General features: G+C 42.1%; 1 protein-coding gene across 4 annotated transcripts in view; it reads right to left on the bottom strand.

Annotated features, from left to right (window-relative positions):
* Positions 1 to 11,754: 11,754 nt before the first annotated feature.
* CDKAL1 (CDK5 regulatory subunit associated protein 1 like 1) overlaps positions 11,755 to 25,203 on the bottom strand; it is a 647,296-nt gene continuing 633,847 nt past the window's right edge. For 2 of the 4 annotated variants that reach the window (XM_041769775.1, XM_041769776.1), the window contains exon 16: positions 11,757 to 13,120. In XM_041769775.1, the coding sequence (XP_041625709.1) occupies positions 12,929 to 13,120 (192 nt within the window). In that variant the 3' untranslated portion in view covers positions 11,757 to 12,928. Of the gene's footprint in view, positions 13,121 to 25,203 lie in introns of all 4 variants that reach the window. The other 2 variants (XM_041769778.1, XM_041769777.1) reach the window with 2 other exon arrangements.

Here is a 25,203-nt window from a genome sequence, read left to right on the forward strand (position 1 = left end):
TGCACAGTAGTACAGAAACTCCAATTACTATGGCTACGACTCACTGTGTCATGGCCTCAAACGATGTTCTAATTCCAGTCACAAAAGCCATGAATCGTAACCTCAAGTACTAAGGGTTGAGCAATTTCCCTACCAATTGAGGATAGTAGAATGTTTTCTCCTTCAGGGCATACACAACGAAAGACAGTGTTTGTGGTAACAGAGTCATGAGTGAGATAACCAGCCCCTGACACATTGGGTCATCCTGGGACCACTGGCTGTAAGTGACTCTAGTGGATGGTCAGTGACTGTGTGCACTGAATAGATACCAGCTGCTGCAGGGAACCTGGCCCAATCAAAGACACCTAACACTGGGGCAGTTTTAGGAGGAAAGGGTGAAAGTCTGCACTGCTCTGGGTGTGGAGAAGGCAGAGATTTCAGATCTGGTGCCGAAAATCAAGAATAATGATCAGTATATTATAAAAATATAACAGTTGTAACAAAGAGTCTACAAACTCAGAGTATAATGAATATGAACTCCTTTTTATAACTTCATTCAAGTTTCTTTTTATAACTCAACTTTTTTAAAAAAAGATTTTATTTATTTATTTGAGAGAGAGAGAGAGAGTGCACACACTCAAGCTGGGGTGAGTTTCTGTACTAATTTCTGTACTACTGTTGGAGCAGGAACAGGAAACTGGTACAGAAATCCAGGAACAGACATGGTGGGAGGACCTGAAATGGAACAGAAATAAGGAGATGGGTCCTGGGTCACCACTTTGGAGGAAGCTGAAGTCACTGTAGTTTGCCATTATTGATTTTAGAAATCATATTCAAGGGTTGGTTAGCACAGGAGTCCGGGAAGAGAGCACACACAAACTGGGGGTGGGGGTGGGGCAGAGGGAGAGGGAGAAGCAGGCTCCCCCCTGAGCATGCAGCCCAACACAGGCGGATCCAAGGACCCCAAGATGATGGCCTGAGCCCAAATCAGACACCTAATGAACTGAGCTACCCAGGAGCCCCATATAACTCAACTTTGTATGACCCCATTCCAGTGGACAGAGAAAAGTCAACCTGGGCTAATTCACAGCTCCCTACCCCCACCCTCCACCCCCACCAGCCTCTTCCTGCTGCCTTCTCTCTGGGTTTGGGACTAAGAACTCAGGGGGAGGAAACAGCTGTAGTGACACCTCTGGCCCGTGCTGCTCAGATATTCTCTTAGCTGTGAGGGGAGCCTCAAGAGACGCACTCAGTTCTGATATGTGTCTGGGCATAGGTAGGTCTAGGGTTCCACCCCAAGCATCTCGACACCAAAGAGAACACTCTTTGCTCCAAACTAGAGGGATGGCATAGACAAGTCACTTAACTCACTTTCACCTCAGTTTCTCCATCTTTAAAATAAGGGGAAAAAACTCCATGGTTTCCAGGAGCCCCTCTGCTCTTATTCTAGGCTACCCTGCAGCGTTACCACCTCTGCCATCTCAAGCAAAACCAGGTCCTAGGTGAAGCAGAGAGAAACACACTGACCCCTTTCTGTCAAGTGTTGAGCAGGAGCAGTCTTTCCACATAACCAATTCAAACGTCAACTCAAATTTCAAATGTTTCTGTAAGAAAGTTGAACTCCCTGACACATTTGAGAGAAACGGAGGCTGTTTAGGATTGATTACCAGAAGGCAGCCCGTAGTGACTTTCAGGGAGTTTACATTTGTGACTTCAGTGTTATGCTGACATGGGCTTCGCTTTTAATATTAATTGAAGTTACTTCAGCTCCTCAGACAGCTAGAATTTGCCACACAGCATGAGGAAAGGCCGGTATTAAATTGCTTCCCCTACCCCACTTTCCTTTTGATTTGTATGTCTCAAGGCATTAAAAATATTCTTTGACCTGAAATACAATATTTTTAGCTACTGAATTTTCTTGTAGCTTATATAATTCTGATTGCCCAAAGCAATCGGGTTTCATGAGATTACATTTTTTAGACTGCTATCCAACCAACTTCTGCTTTTTGTAAGATTGCTTTGGAACATTTGACCCTTTTAACTTCAGAAATCTTGGAGGCTGTTGTGTTAAGAGGGACAGAGAGAAGAGGGGCTTTAACGAGAGATGTTAGAATCTTGTTTTGAGCAGATGGGGTTAGAGTGCTTCCACACGGAAGGAATGTGTGAATAGAAAAATTGTTGGGAGAATCAGAGACAAAAAAAAAAGATATAAAAAGAAGAAAGATGGTCAAGGACGACAGACATAACTGCTTCCTTCAAAGGTTTGCAGATCGTTCTTTTAAAGGAGACAAAACCCAGCCTATCCTGAATAGGTTAATCCATGTTAAAATGTAAAAAGAAATTTCAAAAGATTCTTTACTTCCTCTGGGTGGGACCTGGACTCTTAAGCTCTGTCTCCTTGTTCATTTTCCATTTGATTTCTGACTTCACTCTTGGAACCAAAGGAGACATGATATTGACCACCCACCACTGTTTCCTGGGTGCAACAGTGGGCTACAGTCAGGTTTACTTACACCCAAAGCCTGGAGTGGAGACCAAATTATAGTCTAGTTTTTTTGGTCTTATAGATGTGACAAGTTTTAATGCGTTAATGGGCCAATCATGAGGAATTTAGGTTGGAATTGAGGGTAGGGGGCCATGATTTGGTATCTATAGGCAGCAGAAGCCCTTCCCTTATATCTCGAGTTAGATGGTAGAAGTCACGATGGCTAAAAACAAAAAATGAGACAAAAATCCAGGAACACATCCTTGTTCTCTAAGGATCACAGCCTGAGATGGTTATCACAAGTGGCTTTTTGGTTAAAAAAAAAAAAAAGTCACATCCATGTCTTGAGAAGAGAGCATCTGAATCCTTAACTGAACAGGTGTATTTACAGAATTTGAGATACAGAGGATCAAACCAGAGAGCTGGAGTCACTCACTTAAATCGCACAGTAGATACACAGGGAAGGTAGCAGGTGCTGGAGGGATAGAGGGTTGCTAGGTCCCCAGACGTCACTCGGTATGGAAGTGCCAAAGCAAAGATTAAAGATCAAGGACGCTGAACTACAAAGACAGGAGCTAGACTCTTAGTGAGGCATTTTCTTAATTAAAATACTGATGGGATCCACACATTGGGTTATCTGTTCGGTGTTACAGCAACAGTTGTAAAATAAACCAACTCCCAGGGTCAGCAGTACTGGTGTCAGTAATGACAATGACAAGAACCATCACCAACCAACTGGCTAAGCTGAGGTCTGCTCACAATTCTCCTGGGAAACAGACAGATTTAGAAGCTTAGCAGCAGATGAAAAACTCAAGATAAAGCACAGAGCTAAACTCTACACCTAAACCTTGCTTCGTGGTCCCGAAAAAGTGGTTATTACGTTGTATGTTTCCAAAAGCCTCATACAGAGTAAGGTGAAGAGGAACCCATTGGCTTGGAACACCAACAGGAGACCAGCCATCCTGCTCACGGACAGTGCTTCTCTTCCCAAACAGGACTTTGGAGCCTTCGATATTTAGAAGTCTGTTTAGAAGTCTGGAGTGGCCCTTCCTTGACTATCAGATAAGGTTGAGATTCCTTCCTTCCTGGTGTCAAAACACTTCACAAATGTGATCTGAGCAGATTTCTTAATTTCCAGTCACTTCCCTTGTATATACTATGCTCTCGCTGCACTCTGTCTCAAAGTCACCATGAACTTTTACAGTATAATGCCTTTCTAATTTTGGTGAAATATGCATAAGAACATTTATCATGGTAACCATTTCTTAGTATATAATTCAGGGGCATTAAATAAATTTACAGTGGTGTATGCCTAACTATTAACAAGGTCTATTTATTTTTTTAAAAAGATTTTATTCATTTATTCATGACAGAGAGAGAGAGAGAGAGAGAGAGAGAGAGAGAGAGAGAGGCAGAGACACAGGCAGAGGGAGAAGCAGGCTACATGCAGGGAGCCCGACGCAGGACTCGATCCCGGGACCCCAGGATCATGCCCCAGGCCAAAGGCAGGTGCCAAACCGCCAAGGACCCAGGGATCCCCGACATGGTCTATTTATAAAACTGTTTCATTATACCCAACATAAACTCTGTACCCATTAAACAATAACTGCCTCTTTCCTCCTCCCCTCAGCTCCTGGTAACTTTAATTCTACTTTCTGTATCTATGTATTAATCTAGCCTAGGTACTTCCTATAAGTAGGATTATACAATATCTGTCCTTCTGTGCCTGGCTTTTTTCACTGTATGCCTAGTGTTTTCAAGGTTCATCCATGTTGTAGCATGTTGTTACAATTTCACTTCTTTTTAAGGCTAATATACCATTGTCTACTACACTGTGTACTACATTTTGCTTATGCATTCATCTATCAATGGACATTTGGATTGTTTCCACCTTTTGCCTATTGTGAATAATGCTGTTAGGAACATATGGGCACCTGTTAGAGTCCCTATGTTCAAATCTTTTGGACCATATACATATATATAGCTAGCATAGAATTGCTGGGTCATAAGGGAATTCTAGGTTTAAATTTGAAGAACTGCCAAGCTATATCCCATCGTGGCTGACCCATTTTATATTTTCACTCATAATAAATGAGGGTTCCAATTTCTCTATATTATCTTTTACTTTGATGGCAGCCATATTAATGGGTGTGAAATAGTAACTCACTGTGATTTTGATGTGTATTTTCGTTTTTTTTTAAAAAAGACTTATTTATTATTTGTACAGGGAAGGGGGGCAGAGAGAGAGGGAGAGAGAATTTCAAGTAGACTCCTCCACTGAGCATGGAGCCTAATGCAGGGCTCGAACGCAAGACCCTGAAATTATGACCCGAGCTGAAATCAAGAGTCAGGCCCTTAACTGACTGAGCCATGCAGGTGTCCTGATTTGCATTTTCCTAAGGACTACTGATATTGAGCATTTTTTCATGTGCTTTATCGGCCATATGTGTATCTTCTTTGGAGAAATATCTACTCAACTCTCTTACACATTTAAAAATATATATTTATTAGAGACAGAGAGAGAGAGATAGCATGTATGCAAGGGGGAGGAGGGGTAGAGGGAGAGAATCTTCAAACAGACTCCCTGTTGAGGACAAAGCCCAACTCAGGGCTCAATCCTAGGACCCAGGAGATCATCACCTGAGTCAAAACCAAGAGTCAGACGTTCAACGTACTGAGCCTCTTGGGCGCCCCTACACATTTTTTAAGTTCAGTTGTTTATTAGTGGTTTGTTGAATTTTAGGACTTCTCTATATATTCTGGATATTAATCTCTTATCAGAGATAGGATTTGCAAATATTTTCTCCCATTCTGTAGGTTATCATCTTGCTTGATAGTGTCCTTTGATGTATAAAAGTTCTTAATTTTGATGGAATACAAAATTTTTCTGCTGTTTCCTGTATTTTGGAATCACATCTATGAAATTTTTACCAAATCTAAAGTCGTGAAGATTTTCACCAATGTTTTGTTTTCTTCTAGAAGTTCTATAAACTTACCTTTTAAGTTTATTTTGGTCTTTTATCCATTTTGAGATCATTTTTATATAGAGAGTAAGGTAAAAGCCCAACTTTATTCTTCTGTATGTAGATATCCAGTTTTCCCAATACCATTCGTTGAAAAGACTGCCCTTTATTGAATGGTTTTGGCTCTCCCAAATGGGAGAGGCAGAGGCAGAGAGGGAGAGAGAGAATCCCAAGCAGGCTCCCTGCTGAGCACAAAGCCCACGTGGGGCTGGATCTCGTGACCATGAGATCATGACCTGACTTGAAATCAAGAATTGGATACTCACTGTACTGAGCCACTCAGATACCCAGAACTTTGTTATTCTTTTTCAAGACTATTTTGGCAGTTAGGGACCCCTTGCAATTCCATTTGAATTTGAGAGTTGGCTTTTCCATTTATGCAAAAAAAAAAAAAAAAAAAAGGCTGTTTTGATAGGGATTGCATTGAATCTGTAGCTCGTATTAGATAGTGTTTTAACATTGTGAAGTCCTTTCTGTGAACAAGGGATATCTTTACATTTATTTAGATATTTAAAAATTTCTTTCAGCAATGGTGTATCGTTTTCAGCATACAAGTCTTTTACCACTCTTGTCAAATTTATTCTTTGGTATTTAATTCTTTAGGTGTTATTGTAAATGGAATTGCTTTCTTTTTTTAATTTTAATTTTTTTTAATTTTAATTTTTTTTAAAGATTTTATTTATTTATTCATGAGAGACTCAGAGAGAGAAAGAGACAGAGACAGAGGCAGAGGGAGAAGCAGGCTCCATGCAGGGAGCCTGATGTGGGACTCGATCCCGGGTCTCCAGGATCATGCCCTGGGCTAAAGGCGGCACTAAACTGCTGAGCCACCTGGGCTGCTCTGCCTTTTTTTTTTTTTTTTAATGGTTCATTGCTGGTATATAGAAACACAACTGATTTGTGTGTATTGATCTTAAAATCTACAACTGGGCCAAATTTGTTTATTAGCTCTAACAGCTTTCTTGTGAATTCTTTGGAATTCTTTTATGCCTTGCTTCATCATGTTATCAGCAAATACAGTTTTACTTCTTCCTTTCCAATTTGGATACCTTTTATTTAATCTTCTTGGCAAACAGCTCTCACTGGAACCTCTAGTACAGTGTTTTATAGCAGCAGTGAAAGTGGGCATCTCTGTCTTGTTCTGTATCTTAGGGGGAAACCTTTGTCTTTTACCACCGAATATGGTGTGAGCTGTGGGTTTTCATAAATAGCCTTTATCGTGTTGAGGAATTTCCCCTCTGTTCCTAGTTTTCTAAGAAGTTTTTGTCATGAAAGGTATTGGATTTTGTCAAATGCTTTGCTGTGTCAGTTGAAATAATCAAATGTTTTTTTTATTTCCCCTTCATTTTATTTTATTTTATTTTATTTATTTTTTAAGATTTTACTTATTTATTCATGAGAGAGAGAGAGAGAGAGGCAGAGACACAGGCAGAGGGAGAAGCAGGCTCCATGCAGGGAGCCTGACATGGGACTTGATCCCGGGTCTCCAGGATCACACCCTGGGCCGAAGGCAGGTGTTAAACTGCTGAGCCACCCAGGGATCCTCCTCCCCTTCATTTTATTAGTGTGATATGTAATGTCAATTTTATGTTGAACTACCCTTACATTCTTGGAATAAATCCTGCCATGTCATGGTAAATAATCCTTTTAATATGTTGTTGAGATCAACTTGCTAATACTTTAAGTATTTTTGAATTTATATTCATAAGGGACATTGGTTCTCCATTTTCTTTCTTTCTTTCTTTTTTTTTTGTGGTATCTTTATTTGGCTCTAGTATCAAGGTAATGCTGGCCTCATAGTATGAATTAGAAAATGTCCTTCCTTTTTCATTTTTTTGGAAAGTGTATGAGAAGGATGGGTGTTCATTATTCTTTATATATGTTTTATAGAATTCACTAGTGAAGCCACTTCCTCTTGTTTGTCCATGCTGCTCAGGAGAAAGTCTAGTGTTTAAGGGAAGAAAGTTTTACTACAAGGCATTTTCTTAAGATGGCCAATGTCCACGGAAGAATTTTCTCAGGGACCCCTACCAGTATATCTCGTTCAATCTAATCTTCACTCACCAGGTATGTTTAAATTACTTCTGGCCATTTCAAAACAGATCACACCTGGAAGAGTAAAGATATCACAGAAATTCCTCCTGCAAGGGCAGAGACTCACAAGCTAGCACCAGGAGCTACATTCAGGATTGAGTGTCATCGGAGTCATTCCAAAGTGACTCTTCAAGGGAGATAACACTCAAAAGTAAGCTGTAGTTTGCAACTAGCCTCATTACTTATGCATACACTATATGGATGGTATGCTTTAGTTCACAAAGGTTGGGCCCAAGTAAAACAAGTCAACAACATGCTTTGTATCTATTTGAAAATCTCTAGGTCTGTTTAAAAACCACATATGCATTATTCCTCTTTGTGGAAATTGGGGGTAAAAACAGAAGTTAAAAGCTTGGACCTTGGAATCAGACAGTCTAGAGTAACATCTGTATTCACTACAATTAAGTAGGCATATTAAGAGCAAATTAGATAAACCTAAGAGTTAAAATTTCTAGTTCTTTAGGCTTTTCTGAATTCCAGGTTTTCTCTTACCTTTATCCAAGGTTGGGCTTCTAAAAATTTGTGTGTGTGTGTGTGTGTGTGTGTGTGTGTGTGTGTATATATAATATGTATATTTAATTATAATTACATAAATGTATTTTTTTCCCTGGGAACTTGCCTTATCAGTATGTGTAAGTATATTCAGATGTCCATTAACTAGGAAGACCATAAGAGACCAAATGAAACTCTTTGGTCCAACCTTTATACAGTTGGGATATTTTGGGTATGGAACCCTTAGAAACAGTACCGGTAGGAAATAATTGACAGAAAAGTAATGAAGAATAATAGTGCATTTCCTTTTACCCCCAAGGCAGGGTGGGGGAGGGCATGACTTCTAGGTCTCCTATTAGTCTGCTTGCTCTTTTCATCTTTGGCCATGGAAAATCTCCTTCTTGATCTTAGATTGGCCACCCAAATCTGTGCCCCATTCATTAATTTGATCTCCTCAAATACAGCTGCAATCCATTTTCTTTGAATTTTTCTTCCTTTGCTGCGTTTGTTAGAATTAGACTCTAAGTCCCTTGAGGCAGGAATCTTTTTATTCCATATATAATTCTTTTGGGTGGTCGTGTGTTAATATCAGAATTTAAGACCACCTAGCCTTATTTATAAAATTGGTTTTCATGTTTAAATGGGCAAAGTAAATCATGAAAGGGGAAGAAATTAGGTGTGCCAAGGACATACTGCTTGATATGTGTGATCCCATTTCATCTTTCAATGATCTTGCAGTGGAATCATGTCTCTATTTTACAGATGAAGGTTAGAAGGTGGCCTGGCTGCAAGTTAAACTGAACTTTTGCAGATGTCAAAAACCTCATGCTCTTTCCCTAAATTATTTGCCTCTAATTTATACTGAGATTTGAGGAAACTACTGAGGTCTGAATCCAGTTGATTCAGATCCTTGACTCATTCACATAAGTTCCTTAACTCAGTAAGTTTTTCTTTATAGTTTCTTTCCTTTTTTAAGATTTTTTTATTTATTAGAGAGAGAGGGAGGGAGGGGGAGAGGAAGAGGAAGACAGAGAGAATCCCAAGCAGACTCCCCACTGAGCATGGAGCCCAACATGGGGCTTGATCCCAGGGCTCCAAGATCGTGACCTGAGCTGAAACCAAGAGCCAATGCTCAACTGACTGAGCCACCTATGCACTGCAAATTTTATAGTTTCAACATCATAAATTCTAGCTCAGTGGGAAGGCAAATGTAAATTTATCCAACACATACTATTAATAAATTAAAAGACTAAAAAATATTTTGAGGAATAATTATGATCCCAGATTAAATATAAATTTGGCATGGATCCTTTACAGGTTATGCCACAGAGCTGAGGTTCTCAAGTTTTCTCGATTCATGGCACTCCTAGCAAATAGAAACAGCTAACCATTCTGTTTACTAAGCAGGTAGGTACTAACAATTTAATAAAAACCTGTGTATGAAATATCTTATAAAATCTGTGTGAAAAAGTAATATAAGTAAACTGAAGTAAATCTATTTTTATTTTATATTTTATTCCAAAATTACCATAATTAATGGAACATGTGCATCTGTTGGGCATTGCACAACTTCTCAAACTGTGAAATAAGGTAAGTCTGTAGTTCCTGTTCCACATTTTCACTTTATACTTGCTTTTTTTGTCACAGCAACTGCCTAAAATCCAGTCTTAGACATGGCATCATGGAAAAGTGTGCATTCCAATACTGAAATGGAACCATTTTGAGTGACTAGTTTGCATGGTATCTGACAGATGTCACTGTGTTTGCCTCAAAAATTTAAAATATCCTGGGGTGCCTCAGGGGCCAGGCAAATCTTAAGAATATCTTTTTCCCGTTTTTCTTCTCTCTTTTCTTCCTTTCTCTCCCTCTTGCCCTTCCTTTACTTCCTCCTTCTTTGTGTTATGATAAAACCCCTTGAAGTTTCATTTGTAACTCCAATTCTCTTTCCATGACTGAAATTGTCAACCTGGACTGAAGTCAACAGAAAAGCATATGTTTTGACTGAAAGACATATGGAAATCTGATGTTTAGACACATTTTCCCAGCAACAAAGCAAAGTTTTCATGAAAGATTTTTTTTTTTTTTTACATTATTCTACTGACTATCTCACACTTGATGAATGAAGACAGAATGAAAGAGAGGAACAGGGAGAGGGAGGAAGAGAAAAGAAACCTGATTAATATATCTTATTTAAAAATGTGATGATGGGGCACTTGGGTGGCTCAGTGGTTGAGTGTCTGCCTTTGGCTCAAGTCGTGATCCTGGGGTCCTGGGATCGAGTCCCATATCAGGCTCCCTGTAGGGAGCCTGCCTTTCTCTCTGCCTATGTCGCTGCCTCTCATTCTGTGTCTTTCATGAATAAATAAATAAAATCTTAAAAAAAATGTGATGATAGGAGATGGAGCCTTTGAGAGGTGACCAGATCATGAGGGTGGAGTCCTGACCAATGGGATTACAAGACCTGGAGAGCTCCCTCACCCCTTCTACCATATGAGATGCATAAGCAGATGGCCATCTCTGAAGCAGGAAGTGAGTCTTCACAAGATATTAAATCTGCCAGTGCCTTGACCTTGAACTGTCTAGTATCCAGAACCATGAGAAATAGATTTCTGCTGGTTATAAGCCACCCAGTCTATGGAAGTGTTATGGCAGCCTGAATGCACCAAGATAGATCTCTTCATAGTTACTTTTCAGCAGGAATAGCCACTATTAAAAAAAAAAAGGGAAATTTAAAAAAAAAAAAAAAAGGACTTTGGTACTAAGGGAAAACATGACAAGAAAAATACCAGGCACATCACCAGCAACATTCACAAATGCAAAGTCAACCATCCTATCATGGCTGACTCTTTGAATGAATCAGGATAGCTTATTCTAGGTGGACAATGCCCAATCTCGGTGGCTTAACACAACTAAAGTTCCTTTCCTGTTTTACACATGTCTAGTGCATGCTGGTAGGGGGCTCTGCTCCTTGGACTCCCTCAGGGACTCAGCCAAGGAAAGCTTTATCCTGACATGTGTGCCCATAATCACCCTTGTACTAGAGTAACAAGGGTGTGGCAGGAAAAGCATATGGCAAATGTACCCCAGCTCTGAACGTGTCTGCCTCAAAGATAGGACCCTTCCACTCCTGTTGCATTGGCCAACAAAGGTCACAAGGCCAGGCCTACCTCCAGAGGGGTGGGCCATGTGCAGTAGTACTGTGGCCAGGAAAGACCTGGAAAGGTGATGGCCTTTCTGATGAATGCACTTGCTCCTAGGGCTCCCAGGCTCATCCTGTCCACAAGAGAACTATGTTGTCAGCAACCACCACACCCTGCCCTTCTCCCTCCCTCCAGCAGGAGGTCATGGAAAAAAGCAAACTGGATTTTCAGACCGTAGCCACCCCTTCTGCCAACTGCTCACCAGTATAGCAAATGCTATCACGTATGGTCTGGTCCCTGCTTTTACACTTTTTGAACCAAAGAGCAAAATGAAGTTGCAGCCCAGGTGGGAGTAAGAAACAGTAGAGGCAGAGAGGAAACAACCCCAAATGGCTGAAACAATCCCTGAGAAGCCCCACCACGGTGGTGAGGGGCAGTGGGGCTGTTGGATTATTTCACAGGAAGGACAACTGAAGAGAGGAGAGTGGAGGCAAGGAGACTAGGGTGCAAAGAGCAGGAGGGGAGGAAAGAAACAGGGGAGGAGTAAGAGGGAAATAGCGGGGAAAGGATGAGATGGGGCTTGTCTCGGGTCAGTTAGGGGCGCAAAGCTCTTCTTGTGTCCTACCCAGCGTGACTCTAGGCTTTAGCCAGGGCCATCCCAAAGGCATGTTCCCCTGGGGGACTTGGGAGGGGCACAGGCAGGTGGTCTGCATCCGAAACGTGTTTTCCTTTTAGCAGCACACGCCAGATACTGGGGAACTGTACTGACACTAGTTTTGTTTGCTTGGTTTGTTCTTTTAGCTGCACTAACTGATGACACAAATACATTTTAATTTGGATTCCTGAAAGACACATAAAAGAGCTGAACAGGAGCGTGGGTTAACGATGAAATGTCCTGTGGTAACCAGAAGGCACCCAAATTCCCTGTGCCTAGATGATCCAAATAACATTTAAATTCTGATGTTCCTAAGGTGGCTTAGTACATCGATTCCTTCTGTTGTGAAATAAGTCACTCTATTTAGTAAAGGCCAAGGGTGTCAGGTAGAAACAAACATTGGTGTCATCGATCAAAACTGTCAGAAAAGGGGCACAGCTGGTTTTAGACAAACCCAGTTTTTTAAAGTTTGTGGGTGCCAAAGAAGTGGGTGATTCCTCATGCTTCTAGAAAATGTCACCGAGAGTCCTTTACCTGGTGACTCTCGTTGTGCATTCCAAGATAATTCTTGTTTTAAACACAGGTTTCTATATAAACCTTCCAGGAAAGCATCTGCTGTGAGAAATAAGATGTTGGTAGCACTGGGACTCCAAACAAAGCATAAGGAAAAAGGTACTTTTTTTTAAAAATGTTTATTGAAGTCTCAAAATTCTTCCCACATCAGGAAAAGATGACTGGATCCGGGGTACAATGAAGTTCTGACTTGAAGACTGGAGAGTGAAAGAAAAATGCAACCACTTGCATTTCTTGCTGCAAATAAACCAAAAGGAGCTTAATTTAGAAGATATGCTATGGCAACAGTTAGTAGGTTTTAGGTCAAATAACCGATGGCCCAACTCAATGCGACAGAGGAAGCCCATTAAAAAGTAGGGCTGAAGGGGAGGCAGTGAGACCAGGATAGATTACTGCTCTTGGAGAACCGACGTGGTTGTGTTTCCATTCGTTGCAGGTTTTACTTAGAAATTTATTCTTCTTCACAAATGCTTCGTTTAGTTGTGTTTTAATTATAGACTTTGACCAAAAAAGCCAGAAGAAGAGCAAATAGAGCCAGGCCCACAGACACCCTCAGTGCACAGTCTTGATGGAGTTTCTGCAAGTGGAGCACCAGTCTGGAGCTAGCAGAGTCCCGCCGCACCGCAGCAGAAGGGTGGCGAGCCGAGCTCAGGTGACTCCTCGGCCCGTTTCTGAAGCCCTAGGAAGACGGGGAAAAAAATGACTTTAAGATGCAAAAAAAGCCCTACTGTGACATCAGTCAACTAACGAGTCCCTAGAAGAAGCTTTTTTTTTTCTTTATTGAGATACAACTGACACATAACATTGTTCTTAGTTCAACATAATGATTCGATGTTTTCTGCATTCCCAAATGACCCCCACGATGAGTCTAGTTAACACCCACTGCCATGCATGGTTCCAACTCTTTCTGTTGCGATGAGAGCTTGTAGGGTCTCCTCTCTTAGCAACTTTCAAATACACAACACAGTATTGCTAACCACAGTCCCCGCGTTGTACATTACATCCCCGGGGCATATTCATGCCGCAACTGGAAGCGTGCACCTTCTGACTACCTTCACCCATTTCGCTCACCCCCCACCCCCTCCTCTGGCAACCACCAATCTGTTCTCTGGATCCACGAGCTCAATTTTTTAATTCTTTTTTAGATTCCACATACAATTGAACCCAAATGATATTTATCCTTTTGAGGCTTATTTCACTTAGTATGTGTCCCAGAGGTCCATCCATGTTGTTGCAAAAGGTAAGATTTCCCTCTTTTTTATGGCTGAGTAATATTCATATATACATAACACACACACATAGGAATATATATCCCACATCTTCTCTATCCATTTATCCACTGATGGACACTTAGGCTGTTTGGATATTTTGATAACTGTAAATAATGCTACAATGAACACAGGGGTTAGTGTTATTTCTTCAAATAAATAAGCAGGAGTTTTTGGATCATTCTGTTTTTAATTTTTTGAGGAAGCTCCATACTGTTTTCCACAGTGGTTACACAAATTTACACTCCCTCACAACAGTGCCCTTTTCTCCATACCTTTACCAACACTTGTTATTTCTTGTCTTTTTGATAAAGGCCCTTCTAACAGGTGTGAGGTGATAGCTCACTGTGGTTTTGATTTGCACTGCCCTGATGATGAGGGATGATTAGCATCTTTCATGTACCCGTTAAGCATCTGTATGTCTTCTGTGGAAAAATGTCTACTCAGATCCTCTGCCCATTTTTTAATCAGATTTTTTTTTTTTTTTGCTAGTGGGTTGTAGGAGTTCTTTACATATTTTGAGTTTTACTCACTTATCAGATATCAGACATGTTGATTTGTAAATATTTTCTCTATTTGAGCAAACTGCTTTTTTGTTTTGTTGATGGTTTTCTTTGCTGTGCAGAAGCTTTTTAGTCTGATGTAAGAAGCAGCTATCACTTAGTTACTGCTTCACCACAGACCCATCTGAACACCCTCCGTGGGCCAGTGGCCCCAAGTTAGGCATGAATAAGTCACATTTCCTTTCCTTGAAGTGTCAGACCAAGTTCATGATTTTCCAGATTATACACAAAATAGATGAGAGAGAGAGAGAGCGAGAGCGAAACAGAGAGAGCATGTTTATGGAGAATCAAGGCAATATTCATGAAACATAATATTTATGTAGAGTAAAAAATGTAACTTTTACGGATGTAACCACATCCCTACTTGGCAAAAAAAAAAAAAAAAAAAAAAAAAAAGAATGACAGAGGAGAGACCATGGAGGCCATCTTTTTCCACAAACATATCCCTCAGGGTGGAGATCCTGGGGTGGGGGTGCTGCTGGCTGGGGCTGCTCCAAACTCAAGAGGGAGCTGGGTCTGGGTGGCCAGAGGCATAGGCCCTCCACACGCAGCTCCCTCTGTTTCTCTGGTGTGCTATGTGGCCACCGTCACTTTTTCTGTGTGCCAGACAAAGAAAAGGTGGAAAGTCCTGCTTGGAAGGAGTATGAGGAACTAGGAGTCACTGCCACACTGCTTTTTGGGTGGTCTCTGTTCCCTGGTGCTTTTTGCTGGGTGTGCAGAGGAGCAAGGAGGGGGCACCTGGCTGCTGTCAAGATGGTTCTCGTGCTTGAAAGCGTGATTTTAATTCTATTATATAAGATCTCCATCTTAGGTTTAGAATTGGTGCCTCCCCTGTTGAGACCTGAGACAAGCCTTTGAAAGATGGAGGTGGAGGTGGGGGCAGGGGAGCACTGACGGGAGGAGCACAGTGAGGGGCGAGGGGCCAAGCCAGGGCAGGACAGCATATGGCATGTCTGTGGGAGAGCCAGGAATCCACAGCAGCACATGTGCGCAGCAGCCATCTTATTTTGCTTATTCTTCCCTTCTGAGCTCCCTAAGGATCTCTCACTGACACCTTCGCCCTCTGTGTGGGGCTCACCGTGCACTGGAGAATCAAGGAGACCGGAATTCCCAGGAAGGTGCAGGGTCGGTTGGAGGGAAGGAAGAGAATGGGAATAGACAATCCAGTGGCAAGTTGAGGTGAGAGGTGATGAGCACTGAGGTCAGGATGATGGCTGAAGGTTTGGGAAGGAGGGGCAGTGGCCGTTTGATGGAGAACCAACAGGATGTTAGTTCAGATGAGTAACAAGAGGTATGAAGTATAGCAATGCGGAAATAAAAATATCTTTTAGAATCCAATGTCCACTGGCTAATGCGTGTGGTGAATGTACAAGAAATCTTGCTTTGACTATAGGAGACTCATTGCAAAGTTAAAACAAAACAAAACAAAACACCAATCTGTTAACTAAAAGGATAAATTTTCCAACCCAACGGCAGTCGTATCATGATTTAGTTCTCTGCTGCACAGGTATGTGGGCCCTCACCCTGCTGGTGTCCACACCTCAAAGAGGGGGCATGCAGCTGAGCAGAGTGGGGGCTTCCTTCCCTGCAGCAGCGGGGGCCGTGCCCAGAGCCCAGAAGTATACCCAAACCTGCCTCTGCCCCAGCAGACCATTCTCTTGTGAGACTGGCTTTCTGTGTGATATTTTGGGCGATGACTATGTTGGCAAACTTTTATTTTGACTAAAAGTAGTCTCTGTATCTCAAGGTCAGCGCTCCTCTGGACTCAGCAGCCTTGGGAAGGAATGCAAGCCTCCCTCAGCTCCAAGGACACAAGCGGTATGAGTTCTTCAAATGTGGGAGGCTGTCTACTTCACCTCTGGGTCCTTGGACCTGCACGGCTGCAAGGAGCGTGCAGGTACTAAGTGTTTGGATGTGAGTGAGTGAGTGAGTGAGTGGGGGTGTGGATTGCAGATGAGGTGCAAACAATCGAACAGCTGCCTATCCAGATCGCTGGTGACCTGTGTGTCCTGTGATGTATTCAGGGTACTAAGAAGATGTTGCCTCTACAGATGAAACCTTCACTTAACTTTGGGCTTACAGGACCCTAACTAAGAGGTTGCTTACTTTCTCCTTGGTCTGAGTTTGTCATATTTGAGTCATACATGGCTTTGAGAAGCCAGTGAAGACTACAGACTGTTCCCCAGAGACCTGCAGACGTGACCGTGCCCTATGCACACAATGCCACTCACACTTCCAGGTATTATGTTAGAAGGTTCATAGACACCCTCACCTAGGAGTAGACCCAGGTAGTGTGGGGGACTGAAGCTTTCTTTTTAAGAAAAAAATATGAATACAAAAGTAAGTACAGGGCCTTGGAAAGGGCCCACTGAAGAGTGAGCCTGTGAAATGAAATGTCTCCCAGCTTCAGGGACAGTCCCCTGGTCCAGTCCTCATTCTGAATGCTGGGCCCTGCTTCTCCACCTGCAATTCAAAGCTGTCACTTGGTGATCACTGGTGCCAGGCCGGCGGTCAGGCTGACCTGCACAAGGCTGGGCAAGTCTTAAGGCATTAAGCTTTCTGTTGAGTTTACAATACACTCTGCTTCACGAAGCTACAGTGCTGGTGAAGTGTTTGTGCTCTCAGCCTTAAAAAGAACCCTTGACTTTTGATGAGCATTTCACAAAATTTCGTCTCCTTCTTGTAACTCATTTGCCATAAAATTTTGCTCCAAACATGAAAGTTACGTATTGAATTGCCACAGTGGATCAGCTATAGTTGTATTTGATGCAGCTGTTCCTCCTTGGGTCCCTCCACACCCTTGCCCCCCCACCCACTCCCATCAAACACCTAAGTCTGAACGTAACTGGTGATGAGCTGCCCTCCTGTTCCTAGTGGCGAAGTGTGCGTCACAGAATCACACCGAGAGCAACAGCATGCGAGGGCAGCCACAAGAAACCCACCTGACCTGCCCCTCTCCCTGGGATCAAGGTGGGTGCTTGACAAACCAACATAGCAGGAGAGGGACAAGGTAGCACTGTGCTTCTTTCATATCCTCACCTCTTACCAACTCAAGATCTTGATTAAAAGAGTGTGAAGGTATATTTTTAAACATAAAATTGAAAGAAAGGTTTCTCAGATGACTGTAATCAGTGGCGGCTGGTTTCATACACTTCAGTTGTCACTAGCAATGGGATACTGAAAGGAAACTATAAAAAATACAGGAAACAGCAGGACTTTCTCATGAAGTCCAAGACACTCCAACATCTAAACGTACAACTATGGCAGATCTCTACACAGGAGCAGTATTCGTGAACAGGAACTAATGCAGCATTTTTAGGATGCAATTAAACAAAAAGTGCTTTGAGGTGATGATACATAACCTATGTTAAGGTACAAGTTTACATATCCACACACACACAGACACAAACACATACACACAGATATACACACACACAAAGATACCCACAGACATACACACACAGACTCTGACACACACACACAGACACACAAAAATACCCACACAGACACATACACACAGACTCTGACACACACACACACACAGAGACATACAGACACACATAGACACAAAGAGACACACACAGACACATAGATACCACAGACAGACACACAGTTACACACAGACACACACACAAACACAGAACAATGTATAGAGCTGACTTAGAGAAATACTTTGTATGGTCAATAGTTCTGGAAAATAAACAGAAGGCGGGATGCCAGGGTGGCTCAGCGGTTGAGCATCTGCCTTTGGCTTGGGGCGTTATCCTGGAGTCCCACGTCAGGCTCCCTGCATGGAGCCTGCTTCTCCCTCTGCCTGTGTCTCTGCCTCTCTCTCTCTCTCTCTCTCTCTCTCTCTGTGTCTCTCATGAATAAATAAATAAAATCTTAAAAAATAAATAAATAAACAGAAGGCTCAAACCTTCCCTAAACTTCTTAAACATCGTTACCAGAAGTTATTAATTCTTGAAATTCAAGATGCACTTCCATCTCTCAAACTGGAACACACCCAGTATGAGAAACGTTATTGCTTGCTAAGACTAGGTAAACACCAACTCTCAAACTTACTTTTTAAAAAATCAAACTCAAAAAAAAAAAAAAATAAATAAAAAAATAAAAAATCAAACTCCATTCAGAATTGCCTTTCTCAAAAGAGATATTTGAAACGAGGCAGGATATGAACTCTGTTCAATCACAAAGATCCCCATTTTCACCCAGTTACAGTAGACTCAGGACAACACTGGGGAAGTGTTCACTTTGATTAACACGGGCTATTCCTCCCTTGTAAATCTCACTGTTCCCCTGATTAATTCCTAAACATACTTACTAATTCCTAACGTAGCCTACTAATTTTCAAAAATATAGCTTATCAAATCCTATTAAAGTAATAAATCTGTTAAAGTAGAACCAAGTACCTACATTGAAAACAAAACCAAACAAAAACCACTTTGATGTTCAGGAACGCTACAGATCAGATTTCAATCAGATGGAGACAAAGACTTCAGAAAAAAACCCTGGTCTGGCTAGATGGTAATGACAGTTCATCTCAAATTATTCCCTCCTTGGAGAGCTATCCGTGTGCTGCTGGGAAAGGAAAGAGAAGCCTTCCTTACTACACCTGAACACATTCAGTGCAACGAGGTATCGCATGGGACCAGTGCCAGGAGCAGGATGTGCACTGGTTCTGGGCTCTCATCCCAAGTCCATCTTAGAATTTGGGGACAAATGATTCATCCTCTCTATTTGCACATAAAATCACCTAAGAGATGGGGATACTGTGAGTGTTTTCACATTAGAGGGTTGTTATGGGATCAAGTGAGACACGCATATTAAGTTCTTTGAGCATGTAAAACTCCAGACTAACACATTCCATGGCATTTTGCCGTTCTAATGGAATTGGCAAACCATCTCAGATATTCTTTTTGTGGGGCACCTGGGTGGCTCAGTTGGTTAAGCAGCTGCCTTTGGCTCAGGTCATGATCCCAGGGTCCTGGGATGGAGCCCCACATCGGGTTCTCTGCTCAGTGGGGAGCCTGCTTCTCCCTCTCCCTCTGCCTACCATTCCCCCTGCCTGTGCTCTCTCTCCTTCTTTGTCAAATAAAATAAAATTTTAAAAAATAGATATATTCTTTTTGTAAAATTAAAAAGTCACTATTTTATTGCTCCTCAAATATGATTAATTGATTTATGTTATTTCCATCCCTTACGTATCATCAGGAGACACACAGTGTATAACCAAGGAGCATAGGGTTCAAATTCTGGCAGGGCAGAGACTGAATCCAGGTTCAGACATTTAGCAGCTGTGTGACCTTGGGCAAGTGGTTTAAGCCCCCTAAGGCTAGCTCCCCCCTCCATGAAGCAGATATCCACATCTACCATAAGCTGATGTCGACAGGGTCAGAGGTAACACTCCCAGTGCCCCAGTGGAGCGCCTGGGTCTCCTACAGAAGGTCTAAATGAAGGGCTATTGTACTACATCTCAGCAGTGTAATCTGGGACAGGGAAAGGCCAGAGCTTCCCAGGGCACTTGTCAGTGGTACCGAGGTAAAGACGTCCTGTCCTGGATGCTGCCCTCACAAGCGCTAAACCACAACCAAGAAGCTACACGTCTCCTACTCCCTGGGCTTGTCCTCTGTGGAATGAGGCTTCTGGAACGGCTCTTAACTAAAACTGTCTCATATGCCAAGGGAAACTCAAACTCCACAATTTATGAAGAGGAGCTCAACTGTCAGATGTGCCATTTTTTACATCTGCTTTTTTCTTTCAATATTTACTTTTGTTATAAAAATTTTTTCAAGGAAACTAAAAAAAGTCACTGCCAATCCCACAAAGGTACACAGAATCTTTTTGCCCCTGGTCTGTGCCCAGCCCGAACCAGCCAGCTCTCCTCCGCCCACCGTCTGCCTCCTGCTTCCTCTCGTGATTGTTTTCCCAGGGCTTGGTCAGACAGGACCTCCTGTCGGAAAAACTCTCTCAACCGGCCCACAGCCCCAGATGAGCGGGGTGCTTCCCCTCTGTGGGGCTGGGCATCCTGTTGGCTGGCCTTCATCATGGCCCTTGTCAGTGGTGGTCAATGGCCTGTCTACTCCTGCATGATCCTGTGCACATTCCTTGAGAGCGGACTCGCCAGTGCCCAGGGCCCAGCACAGAGGCAGGTGGGCAGTGCTAGCTGAAAGGATGTTTGTGTTTTCACCTGTGCCACAGTATGACAGGTTCACATTTTTCACAGGCACAGTCTTTCCATATAAATTGCCATTTATTTCTTATTCGATTATTAGGTAGATAGAATAGAGGGTCAAACATCATCAATACTACAAGGTACAAAAATAAAATAATACCAATAGGGGAAAGCTGGCCAGCAGAAAAATAGCATGGCATATTAGTTTTCTATAGCTACTTTAATAAATTGCCATAAACCTCAGGTTTTAATACAATTCATTTTCTTGTAGTTCTGGAGGTCCAAAAGGCTAAAATCGAGGTGTCAGCAGAGCTGCCAGCAAGCTGAATTCTTTCTGGCAGTTCTAGGACAGGACTGGTTTCCTTGCTTCTTATCGAGCTTCTAGAGGCTGCGCTGACTTGTGACTTTTTGCCTATATCTTGAAAGCCAGTAATACAGGCTTTAGCAATGAGGATCCTTGTGATTTATGCTGGCCCATGGGGATAACCCAGGATAAGTTCTCCATCTCAACCTTTAACTGAATCACGTACCTGAAGTTCCTTCCCTTTTGCCATGTAAGGCAACACATTCACAGGCTGCTGGGATCCCAACGTGGGTTGTCATGTGTGAGCACATTATTGTGCTGACCACTCCTGGCATGTGTGACTTCCCCATGTTCTCATTGTCCCACCAGAAGGTGTGCTTAGTTCAGGCAGAGCTGCACCAGCTGCACGAGAGAATGGGCCCCAAGAGAAGCCTGATGTTCTTCATGTTTATGGGAAAAAGGGCATAGGGCACCTCCCAGCAGCTGTATGGCTGGCTGCCATGAAGCACCTGGTGGAGGAAGATGGTGTCTCTGGGGCTCAGCCTCTGCTAACGCAGACCTGCTAAGCTACCATGTTGGTCCTCCTCACGGCTCTTTCAGCCAAAAGAGAAAGGACCAGAAGGAGGTGGTCAATTATTGTTCTCTGAAAGAACATTTGTACTTCTATGTGTTCCTTTGCATTCTATATATATATATATATATATATATATAAATTTATTTATTTGAGAGAGAAAGAGAGCATGAGAGAGCACAAGCAGGGGAAGGAGCAGAGGGAGAGGAAGAAGCAGACTCTCCACTGAGCAGGGATCCTGATGTGGGGCTCCATCCCAGGACCCTGAGATCATGACCTGAGTCGAAGGCAGATGCTTAACCAACTGAGCCACCCAGATGTCCTATATTTATATTTTCATACAGGTGCAAACATCCTGTCCTTTTCTTGGGAGCTGGATAGGTGTGGCCTTCCAGTGGAAAAAGTCATGCTGTTCAGAGGCTTCTCCTGCCGTTCCTTCTTATCAAAAATATTTGCAAACTGCAATATGTAAATATGCACCAGAACCGGAAGCGTAAGGATCCAGGAGGACAGGTGGATGACAACCTCTATATATAAACACTAAGTAGATGAGAAACATTTAGGCGCTGGTTATCACAGGCCTGGAGGGACTCTACGTGCTCTATATGCATTCTTTCATTCCTCTCGAATTCCTAGGGAACTGTTAACATGACTTAATTCCAATTCGTCCAGTTTATGGAGAGCAGGTATACATGACAGAGTAGACGAGAGGCTTGGCTTTCGTCATACTAAGTTCAACCTTGGTAAAAACCTATCAGAAGCACTTTTATAATGCAATATAAAGGAATAAGAAAAGCCAAGGCACTGCATATCAAATGACTATCAGGACTAAGAGTCCTTCCAAGCAGACTTTATCCACTTTACTTGCCACTGCATCTCATGGACATAATGGTATGACTTTGTGTTTCTTTACAGAAGGCCATTCCAAGAAAGCCAGCCTCAGATCTTGCAGGGACGCTTCAACCTACCTATCTTGCAGTTCTGAACCATGCTGAGATTTTGTAAATGTGACCTGGAGTTGGCACATTGCTGAATTTTCTCTGAACACACACTCACATACACACACATTTGATCTGCACATTAGAACATGTTGCAAAATGTGTTTTAATGAGGAACAGTTGGTCTGGTTCTGCTCAAATAAAAGATATCCCTGTAAGAGAGTTGCCACCTGTCTTCCCATCTTGCAGAGCAGCGTCTAAATGAGTTTTTCTGTCCTCGACACCTGCAGGTATTGCCAGGGCCCTGTGACTGGTCCCTGCGCCAGCTCCGTTCCTCGGACTGACAGACAATCTTGTCCCGGTGCTTTGTGTCATCACCAGACACGAGAACATACAAGGGAGTAAGGGTGCCAAGCTACCTTTGTCCACTACTTTTCCAGACAATTCTTCAAACTGGGAGCCTTTTAATATCACACAGCTAGGAGTGCCCACTGAGCTGTGAACCAAAGATCTTAGTAGTTTTGAGTTCCTGAAATCTCTGTAAAGAATGTTATACCTGTCATCTATCAGCCCTGTAGGTTCACTGGCATGTAACAAGCTCCACAAATGAAACCTGGCATCCATGACACCTTTCCATGTATTTGGGGAGAATATTTACATCATAAGACCTCTGTCACTGAGTTATGTGACAAGAGCACAGTACTGTCAGCCTTTCTGTATCCCTTTGGGCACAGGCAATTCTAAATTAGACATTATTCATATGTAATTTCCCCATATCCTCTCACCTCAAATGTATAATTGCTATCAGGTCATTAAAATCGCAAAAAAAAAAAAAAAAAAAAAAAATTAAACCGGAACATACCCACACACATGAAATCACTATAATCTTGTTTTAGATCTTGTTTTGATGACAGCAGAGTAAATACAAGGCTTTGCTAATAAGGCCAAAAATAAATTATTAAACTATCTACCATATGATCAAATGCATTTCAGATTATATTCTGAATAATTTTGCCTTGACGATCACCAAAGGAAGAGCTCTGATGTGCCTCTGCATGGTCTGGGTGATCCTTCTCTTTCAGGATGTCCAACCCTCTGACTTGAACTGAGCCAAATGAAAGAAAGAGATAATCATACCAAAAATCAAAGCTCGGCATCTACCCATCACATAATTACTATTTTCTGTGAGATCATAATTCATCCGACTCAAGAGATACAAAAACAACTCTTAAGCTCTGAACTTCTTTTAATGGATTCAAAATATTATGTGTAAATTTTTCTCATGGCTCAAAGGCATTGTTAGAGCTTGAAGTGGAAGCTACCAGGGATGAAGAAAAAAATGTTTGATAGCTCTTAACTCAAGATAAATTAGAGTTTAGAATCACCTTCTTTTTTTCTTTTTTCCAACTGAGACTGCACATATGGCCTATGCAGAAAATCTATCAAAACCAAATATGTGATCAATGCAAGGAAATTATGTTAAAATATACATTATGCAGTGCAGTATGCTATCAGAAAAGACCCTGAAAATCTGATTCTGTAAAGTTTGCTTTAAATACAAAATCATCTTTATATCTGAAAGTTATTTCTATCATAAGATTGCATTTTAATTCCCAAAATATAATCTTAAGGAAGCATCTCTTATGTAAGTATCTCTAATGTAAAGTGTTGCCTCAGTCCCTGATCATCAAGAATGAACAATGGTGGTGGTCCCACCTTGGTAAGGCCTCCTCAACTCTCTGGTTGTGGGCTTCTACCTGAGTTCTGTCATCTTCTTTAAAGTTCCTAATCTCTCTTTAACTTAACACAAATGGTGGTTCAAATGCCTTACACTGGCCTAATTTCTGGCTCATTAGATTTACCAAAGTAAGTGTATGGAGGGCAGGATAGAATAGGAGCCAGAATTAATACAATATAAAAATCTTTGCTAACAGTGGTATCTTGTGATTTGCTTATATGTAACCTCCTTAGTTCTACACGAACCAAGAGGTAGCAAGCTTTGCCAAAGGTATATTATTAGAGATCTGGCATCTTAGATGGAGATGCATTTATTTTAATTTCTTATTCATTGTGATTTAAGTCATCTTCTTCAAAGAGAAGGCATATAGGGAAGATTTTGTTGCTAGCTGCACTTAGAACCCAAGTTATTTATTTACCATGTCAAAATTTGGAAACTTGGGATCCCTGGGTGGTGCAGCGGTTTAGCGCCTGCCTTTGGCCCGGGGCGCGATCCTGGAGACCCGGGATCGAATCCCATGTCGGACTCCCGGTGCGTGGAGCCTGTTTCTCCCTCTGCCTGTGTCTCTGCCTCTCTCTCTCTCTCTGTGTGTGTGACTATCATAAGTAAATAAAAATTAAAAAAAAAATTTGGAAACTACTTTAGAATGTATATGTAGGTCTCTCTTTTGTTAACTAAATATCAGCCACGGATGTATACACAAGCATACACACACAAGTACACAAGTACACACACACACACACACACACACACACACACACACACGGGACGGGAAATTAAGAAGGAACCAAAAGGCTCCCTTAGAACTATGCAGTCAGTAGGCACAATGTTCATGATGATGGCAGAAATGTGAACTCCTCTATTCCAAAACATTGGCTGCGAGTACGCATCTGTACAAACTAACACTGCCCCACAGGTGTGGCAAAGCTGAAGAAAGGAAAGGTGGATTGGGTCCAGATGCTTTCCTGATGATGAAGTCTTTTCAATAATCTCTTAAGCTCCAACTGAAACCACCCTCATTCCATGGAGTGTACACAGGAAGCTGCGAACTAGAATGTCGACAAACGGAACAATCAGGTGTATGAAAGTTAATCTTTAAGCAAGCAATTCAATTCAAAATAATTACTCTCAAGGATTTCTTCCCACTAGGTAACCATGAGAGTATGCTGGCAATGTTTGTGCTTTAAAGGAAAACGAAGCCATGT

The sequence above is a fragment of the Vulpes lagopus genome, chromosome 10, assembly GCF_018345385.1.
Source record: "Vulpes lagopus strain Blue_001 chromosome 10, ASM1834538v1, whole genome shotgun sequence".
NCBI classification, from domain to species: domain Eukaryota; kingdom Metazoa; phylum Chordata; class Mammalia; order Carnivora; family Canidae; genus Vulpes; species Vulpes lagopus.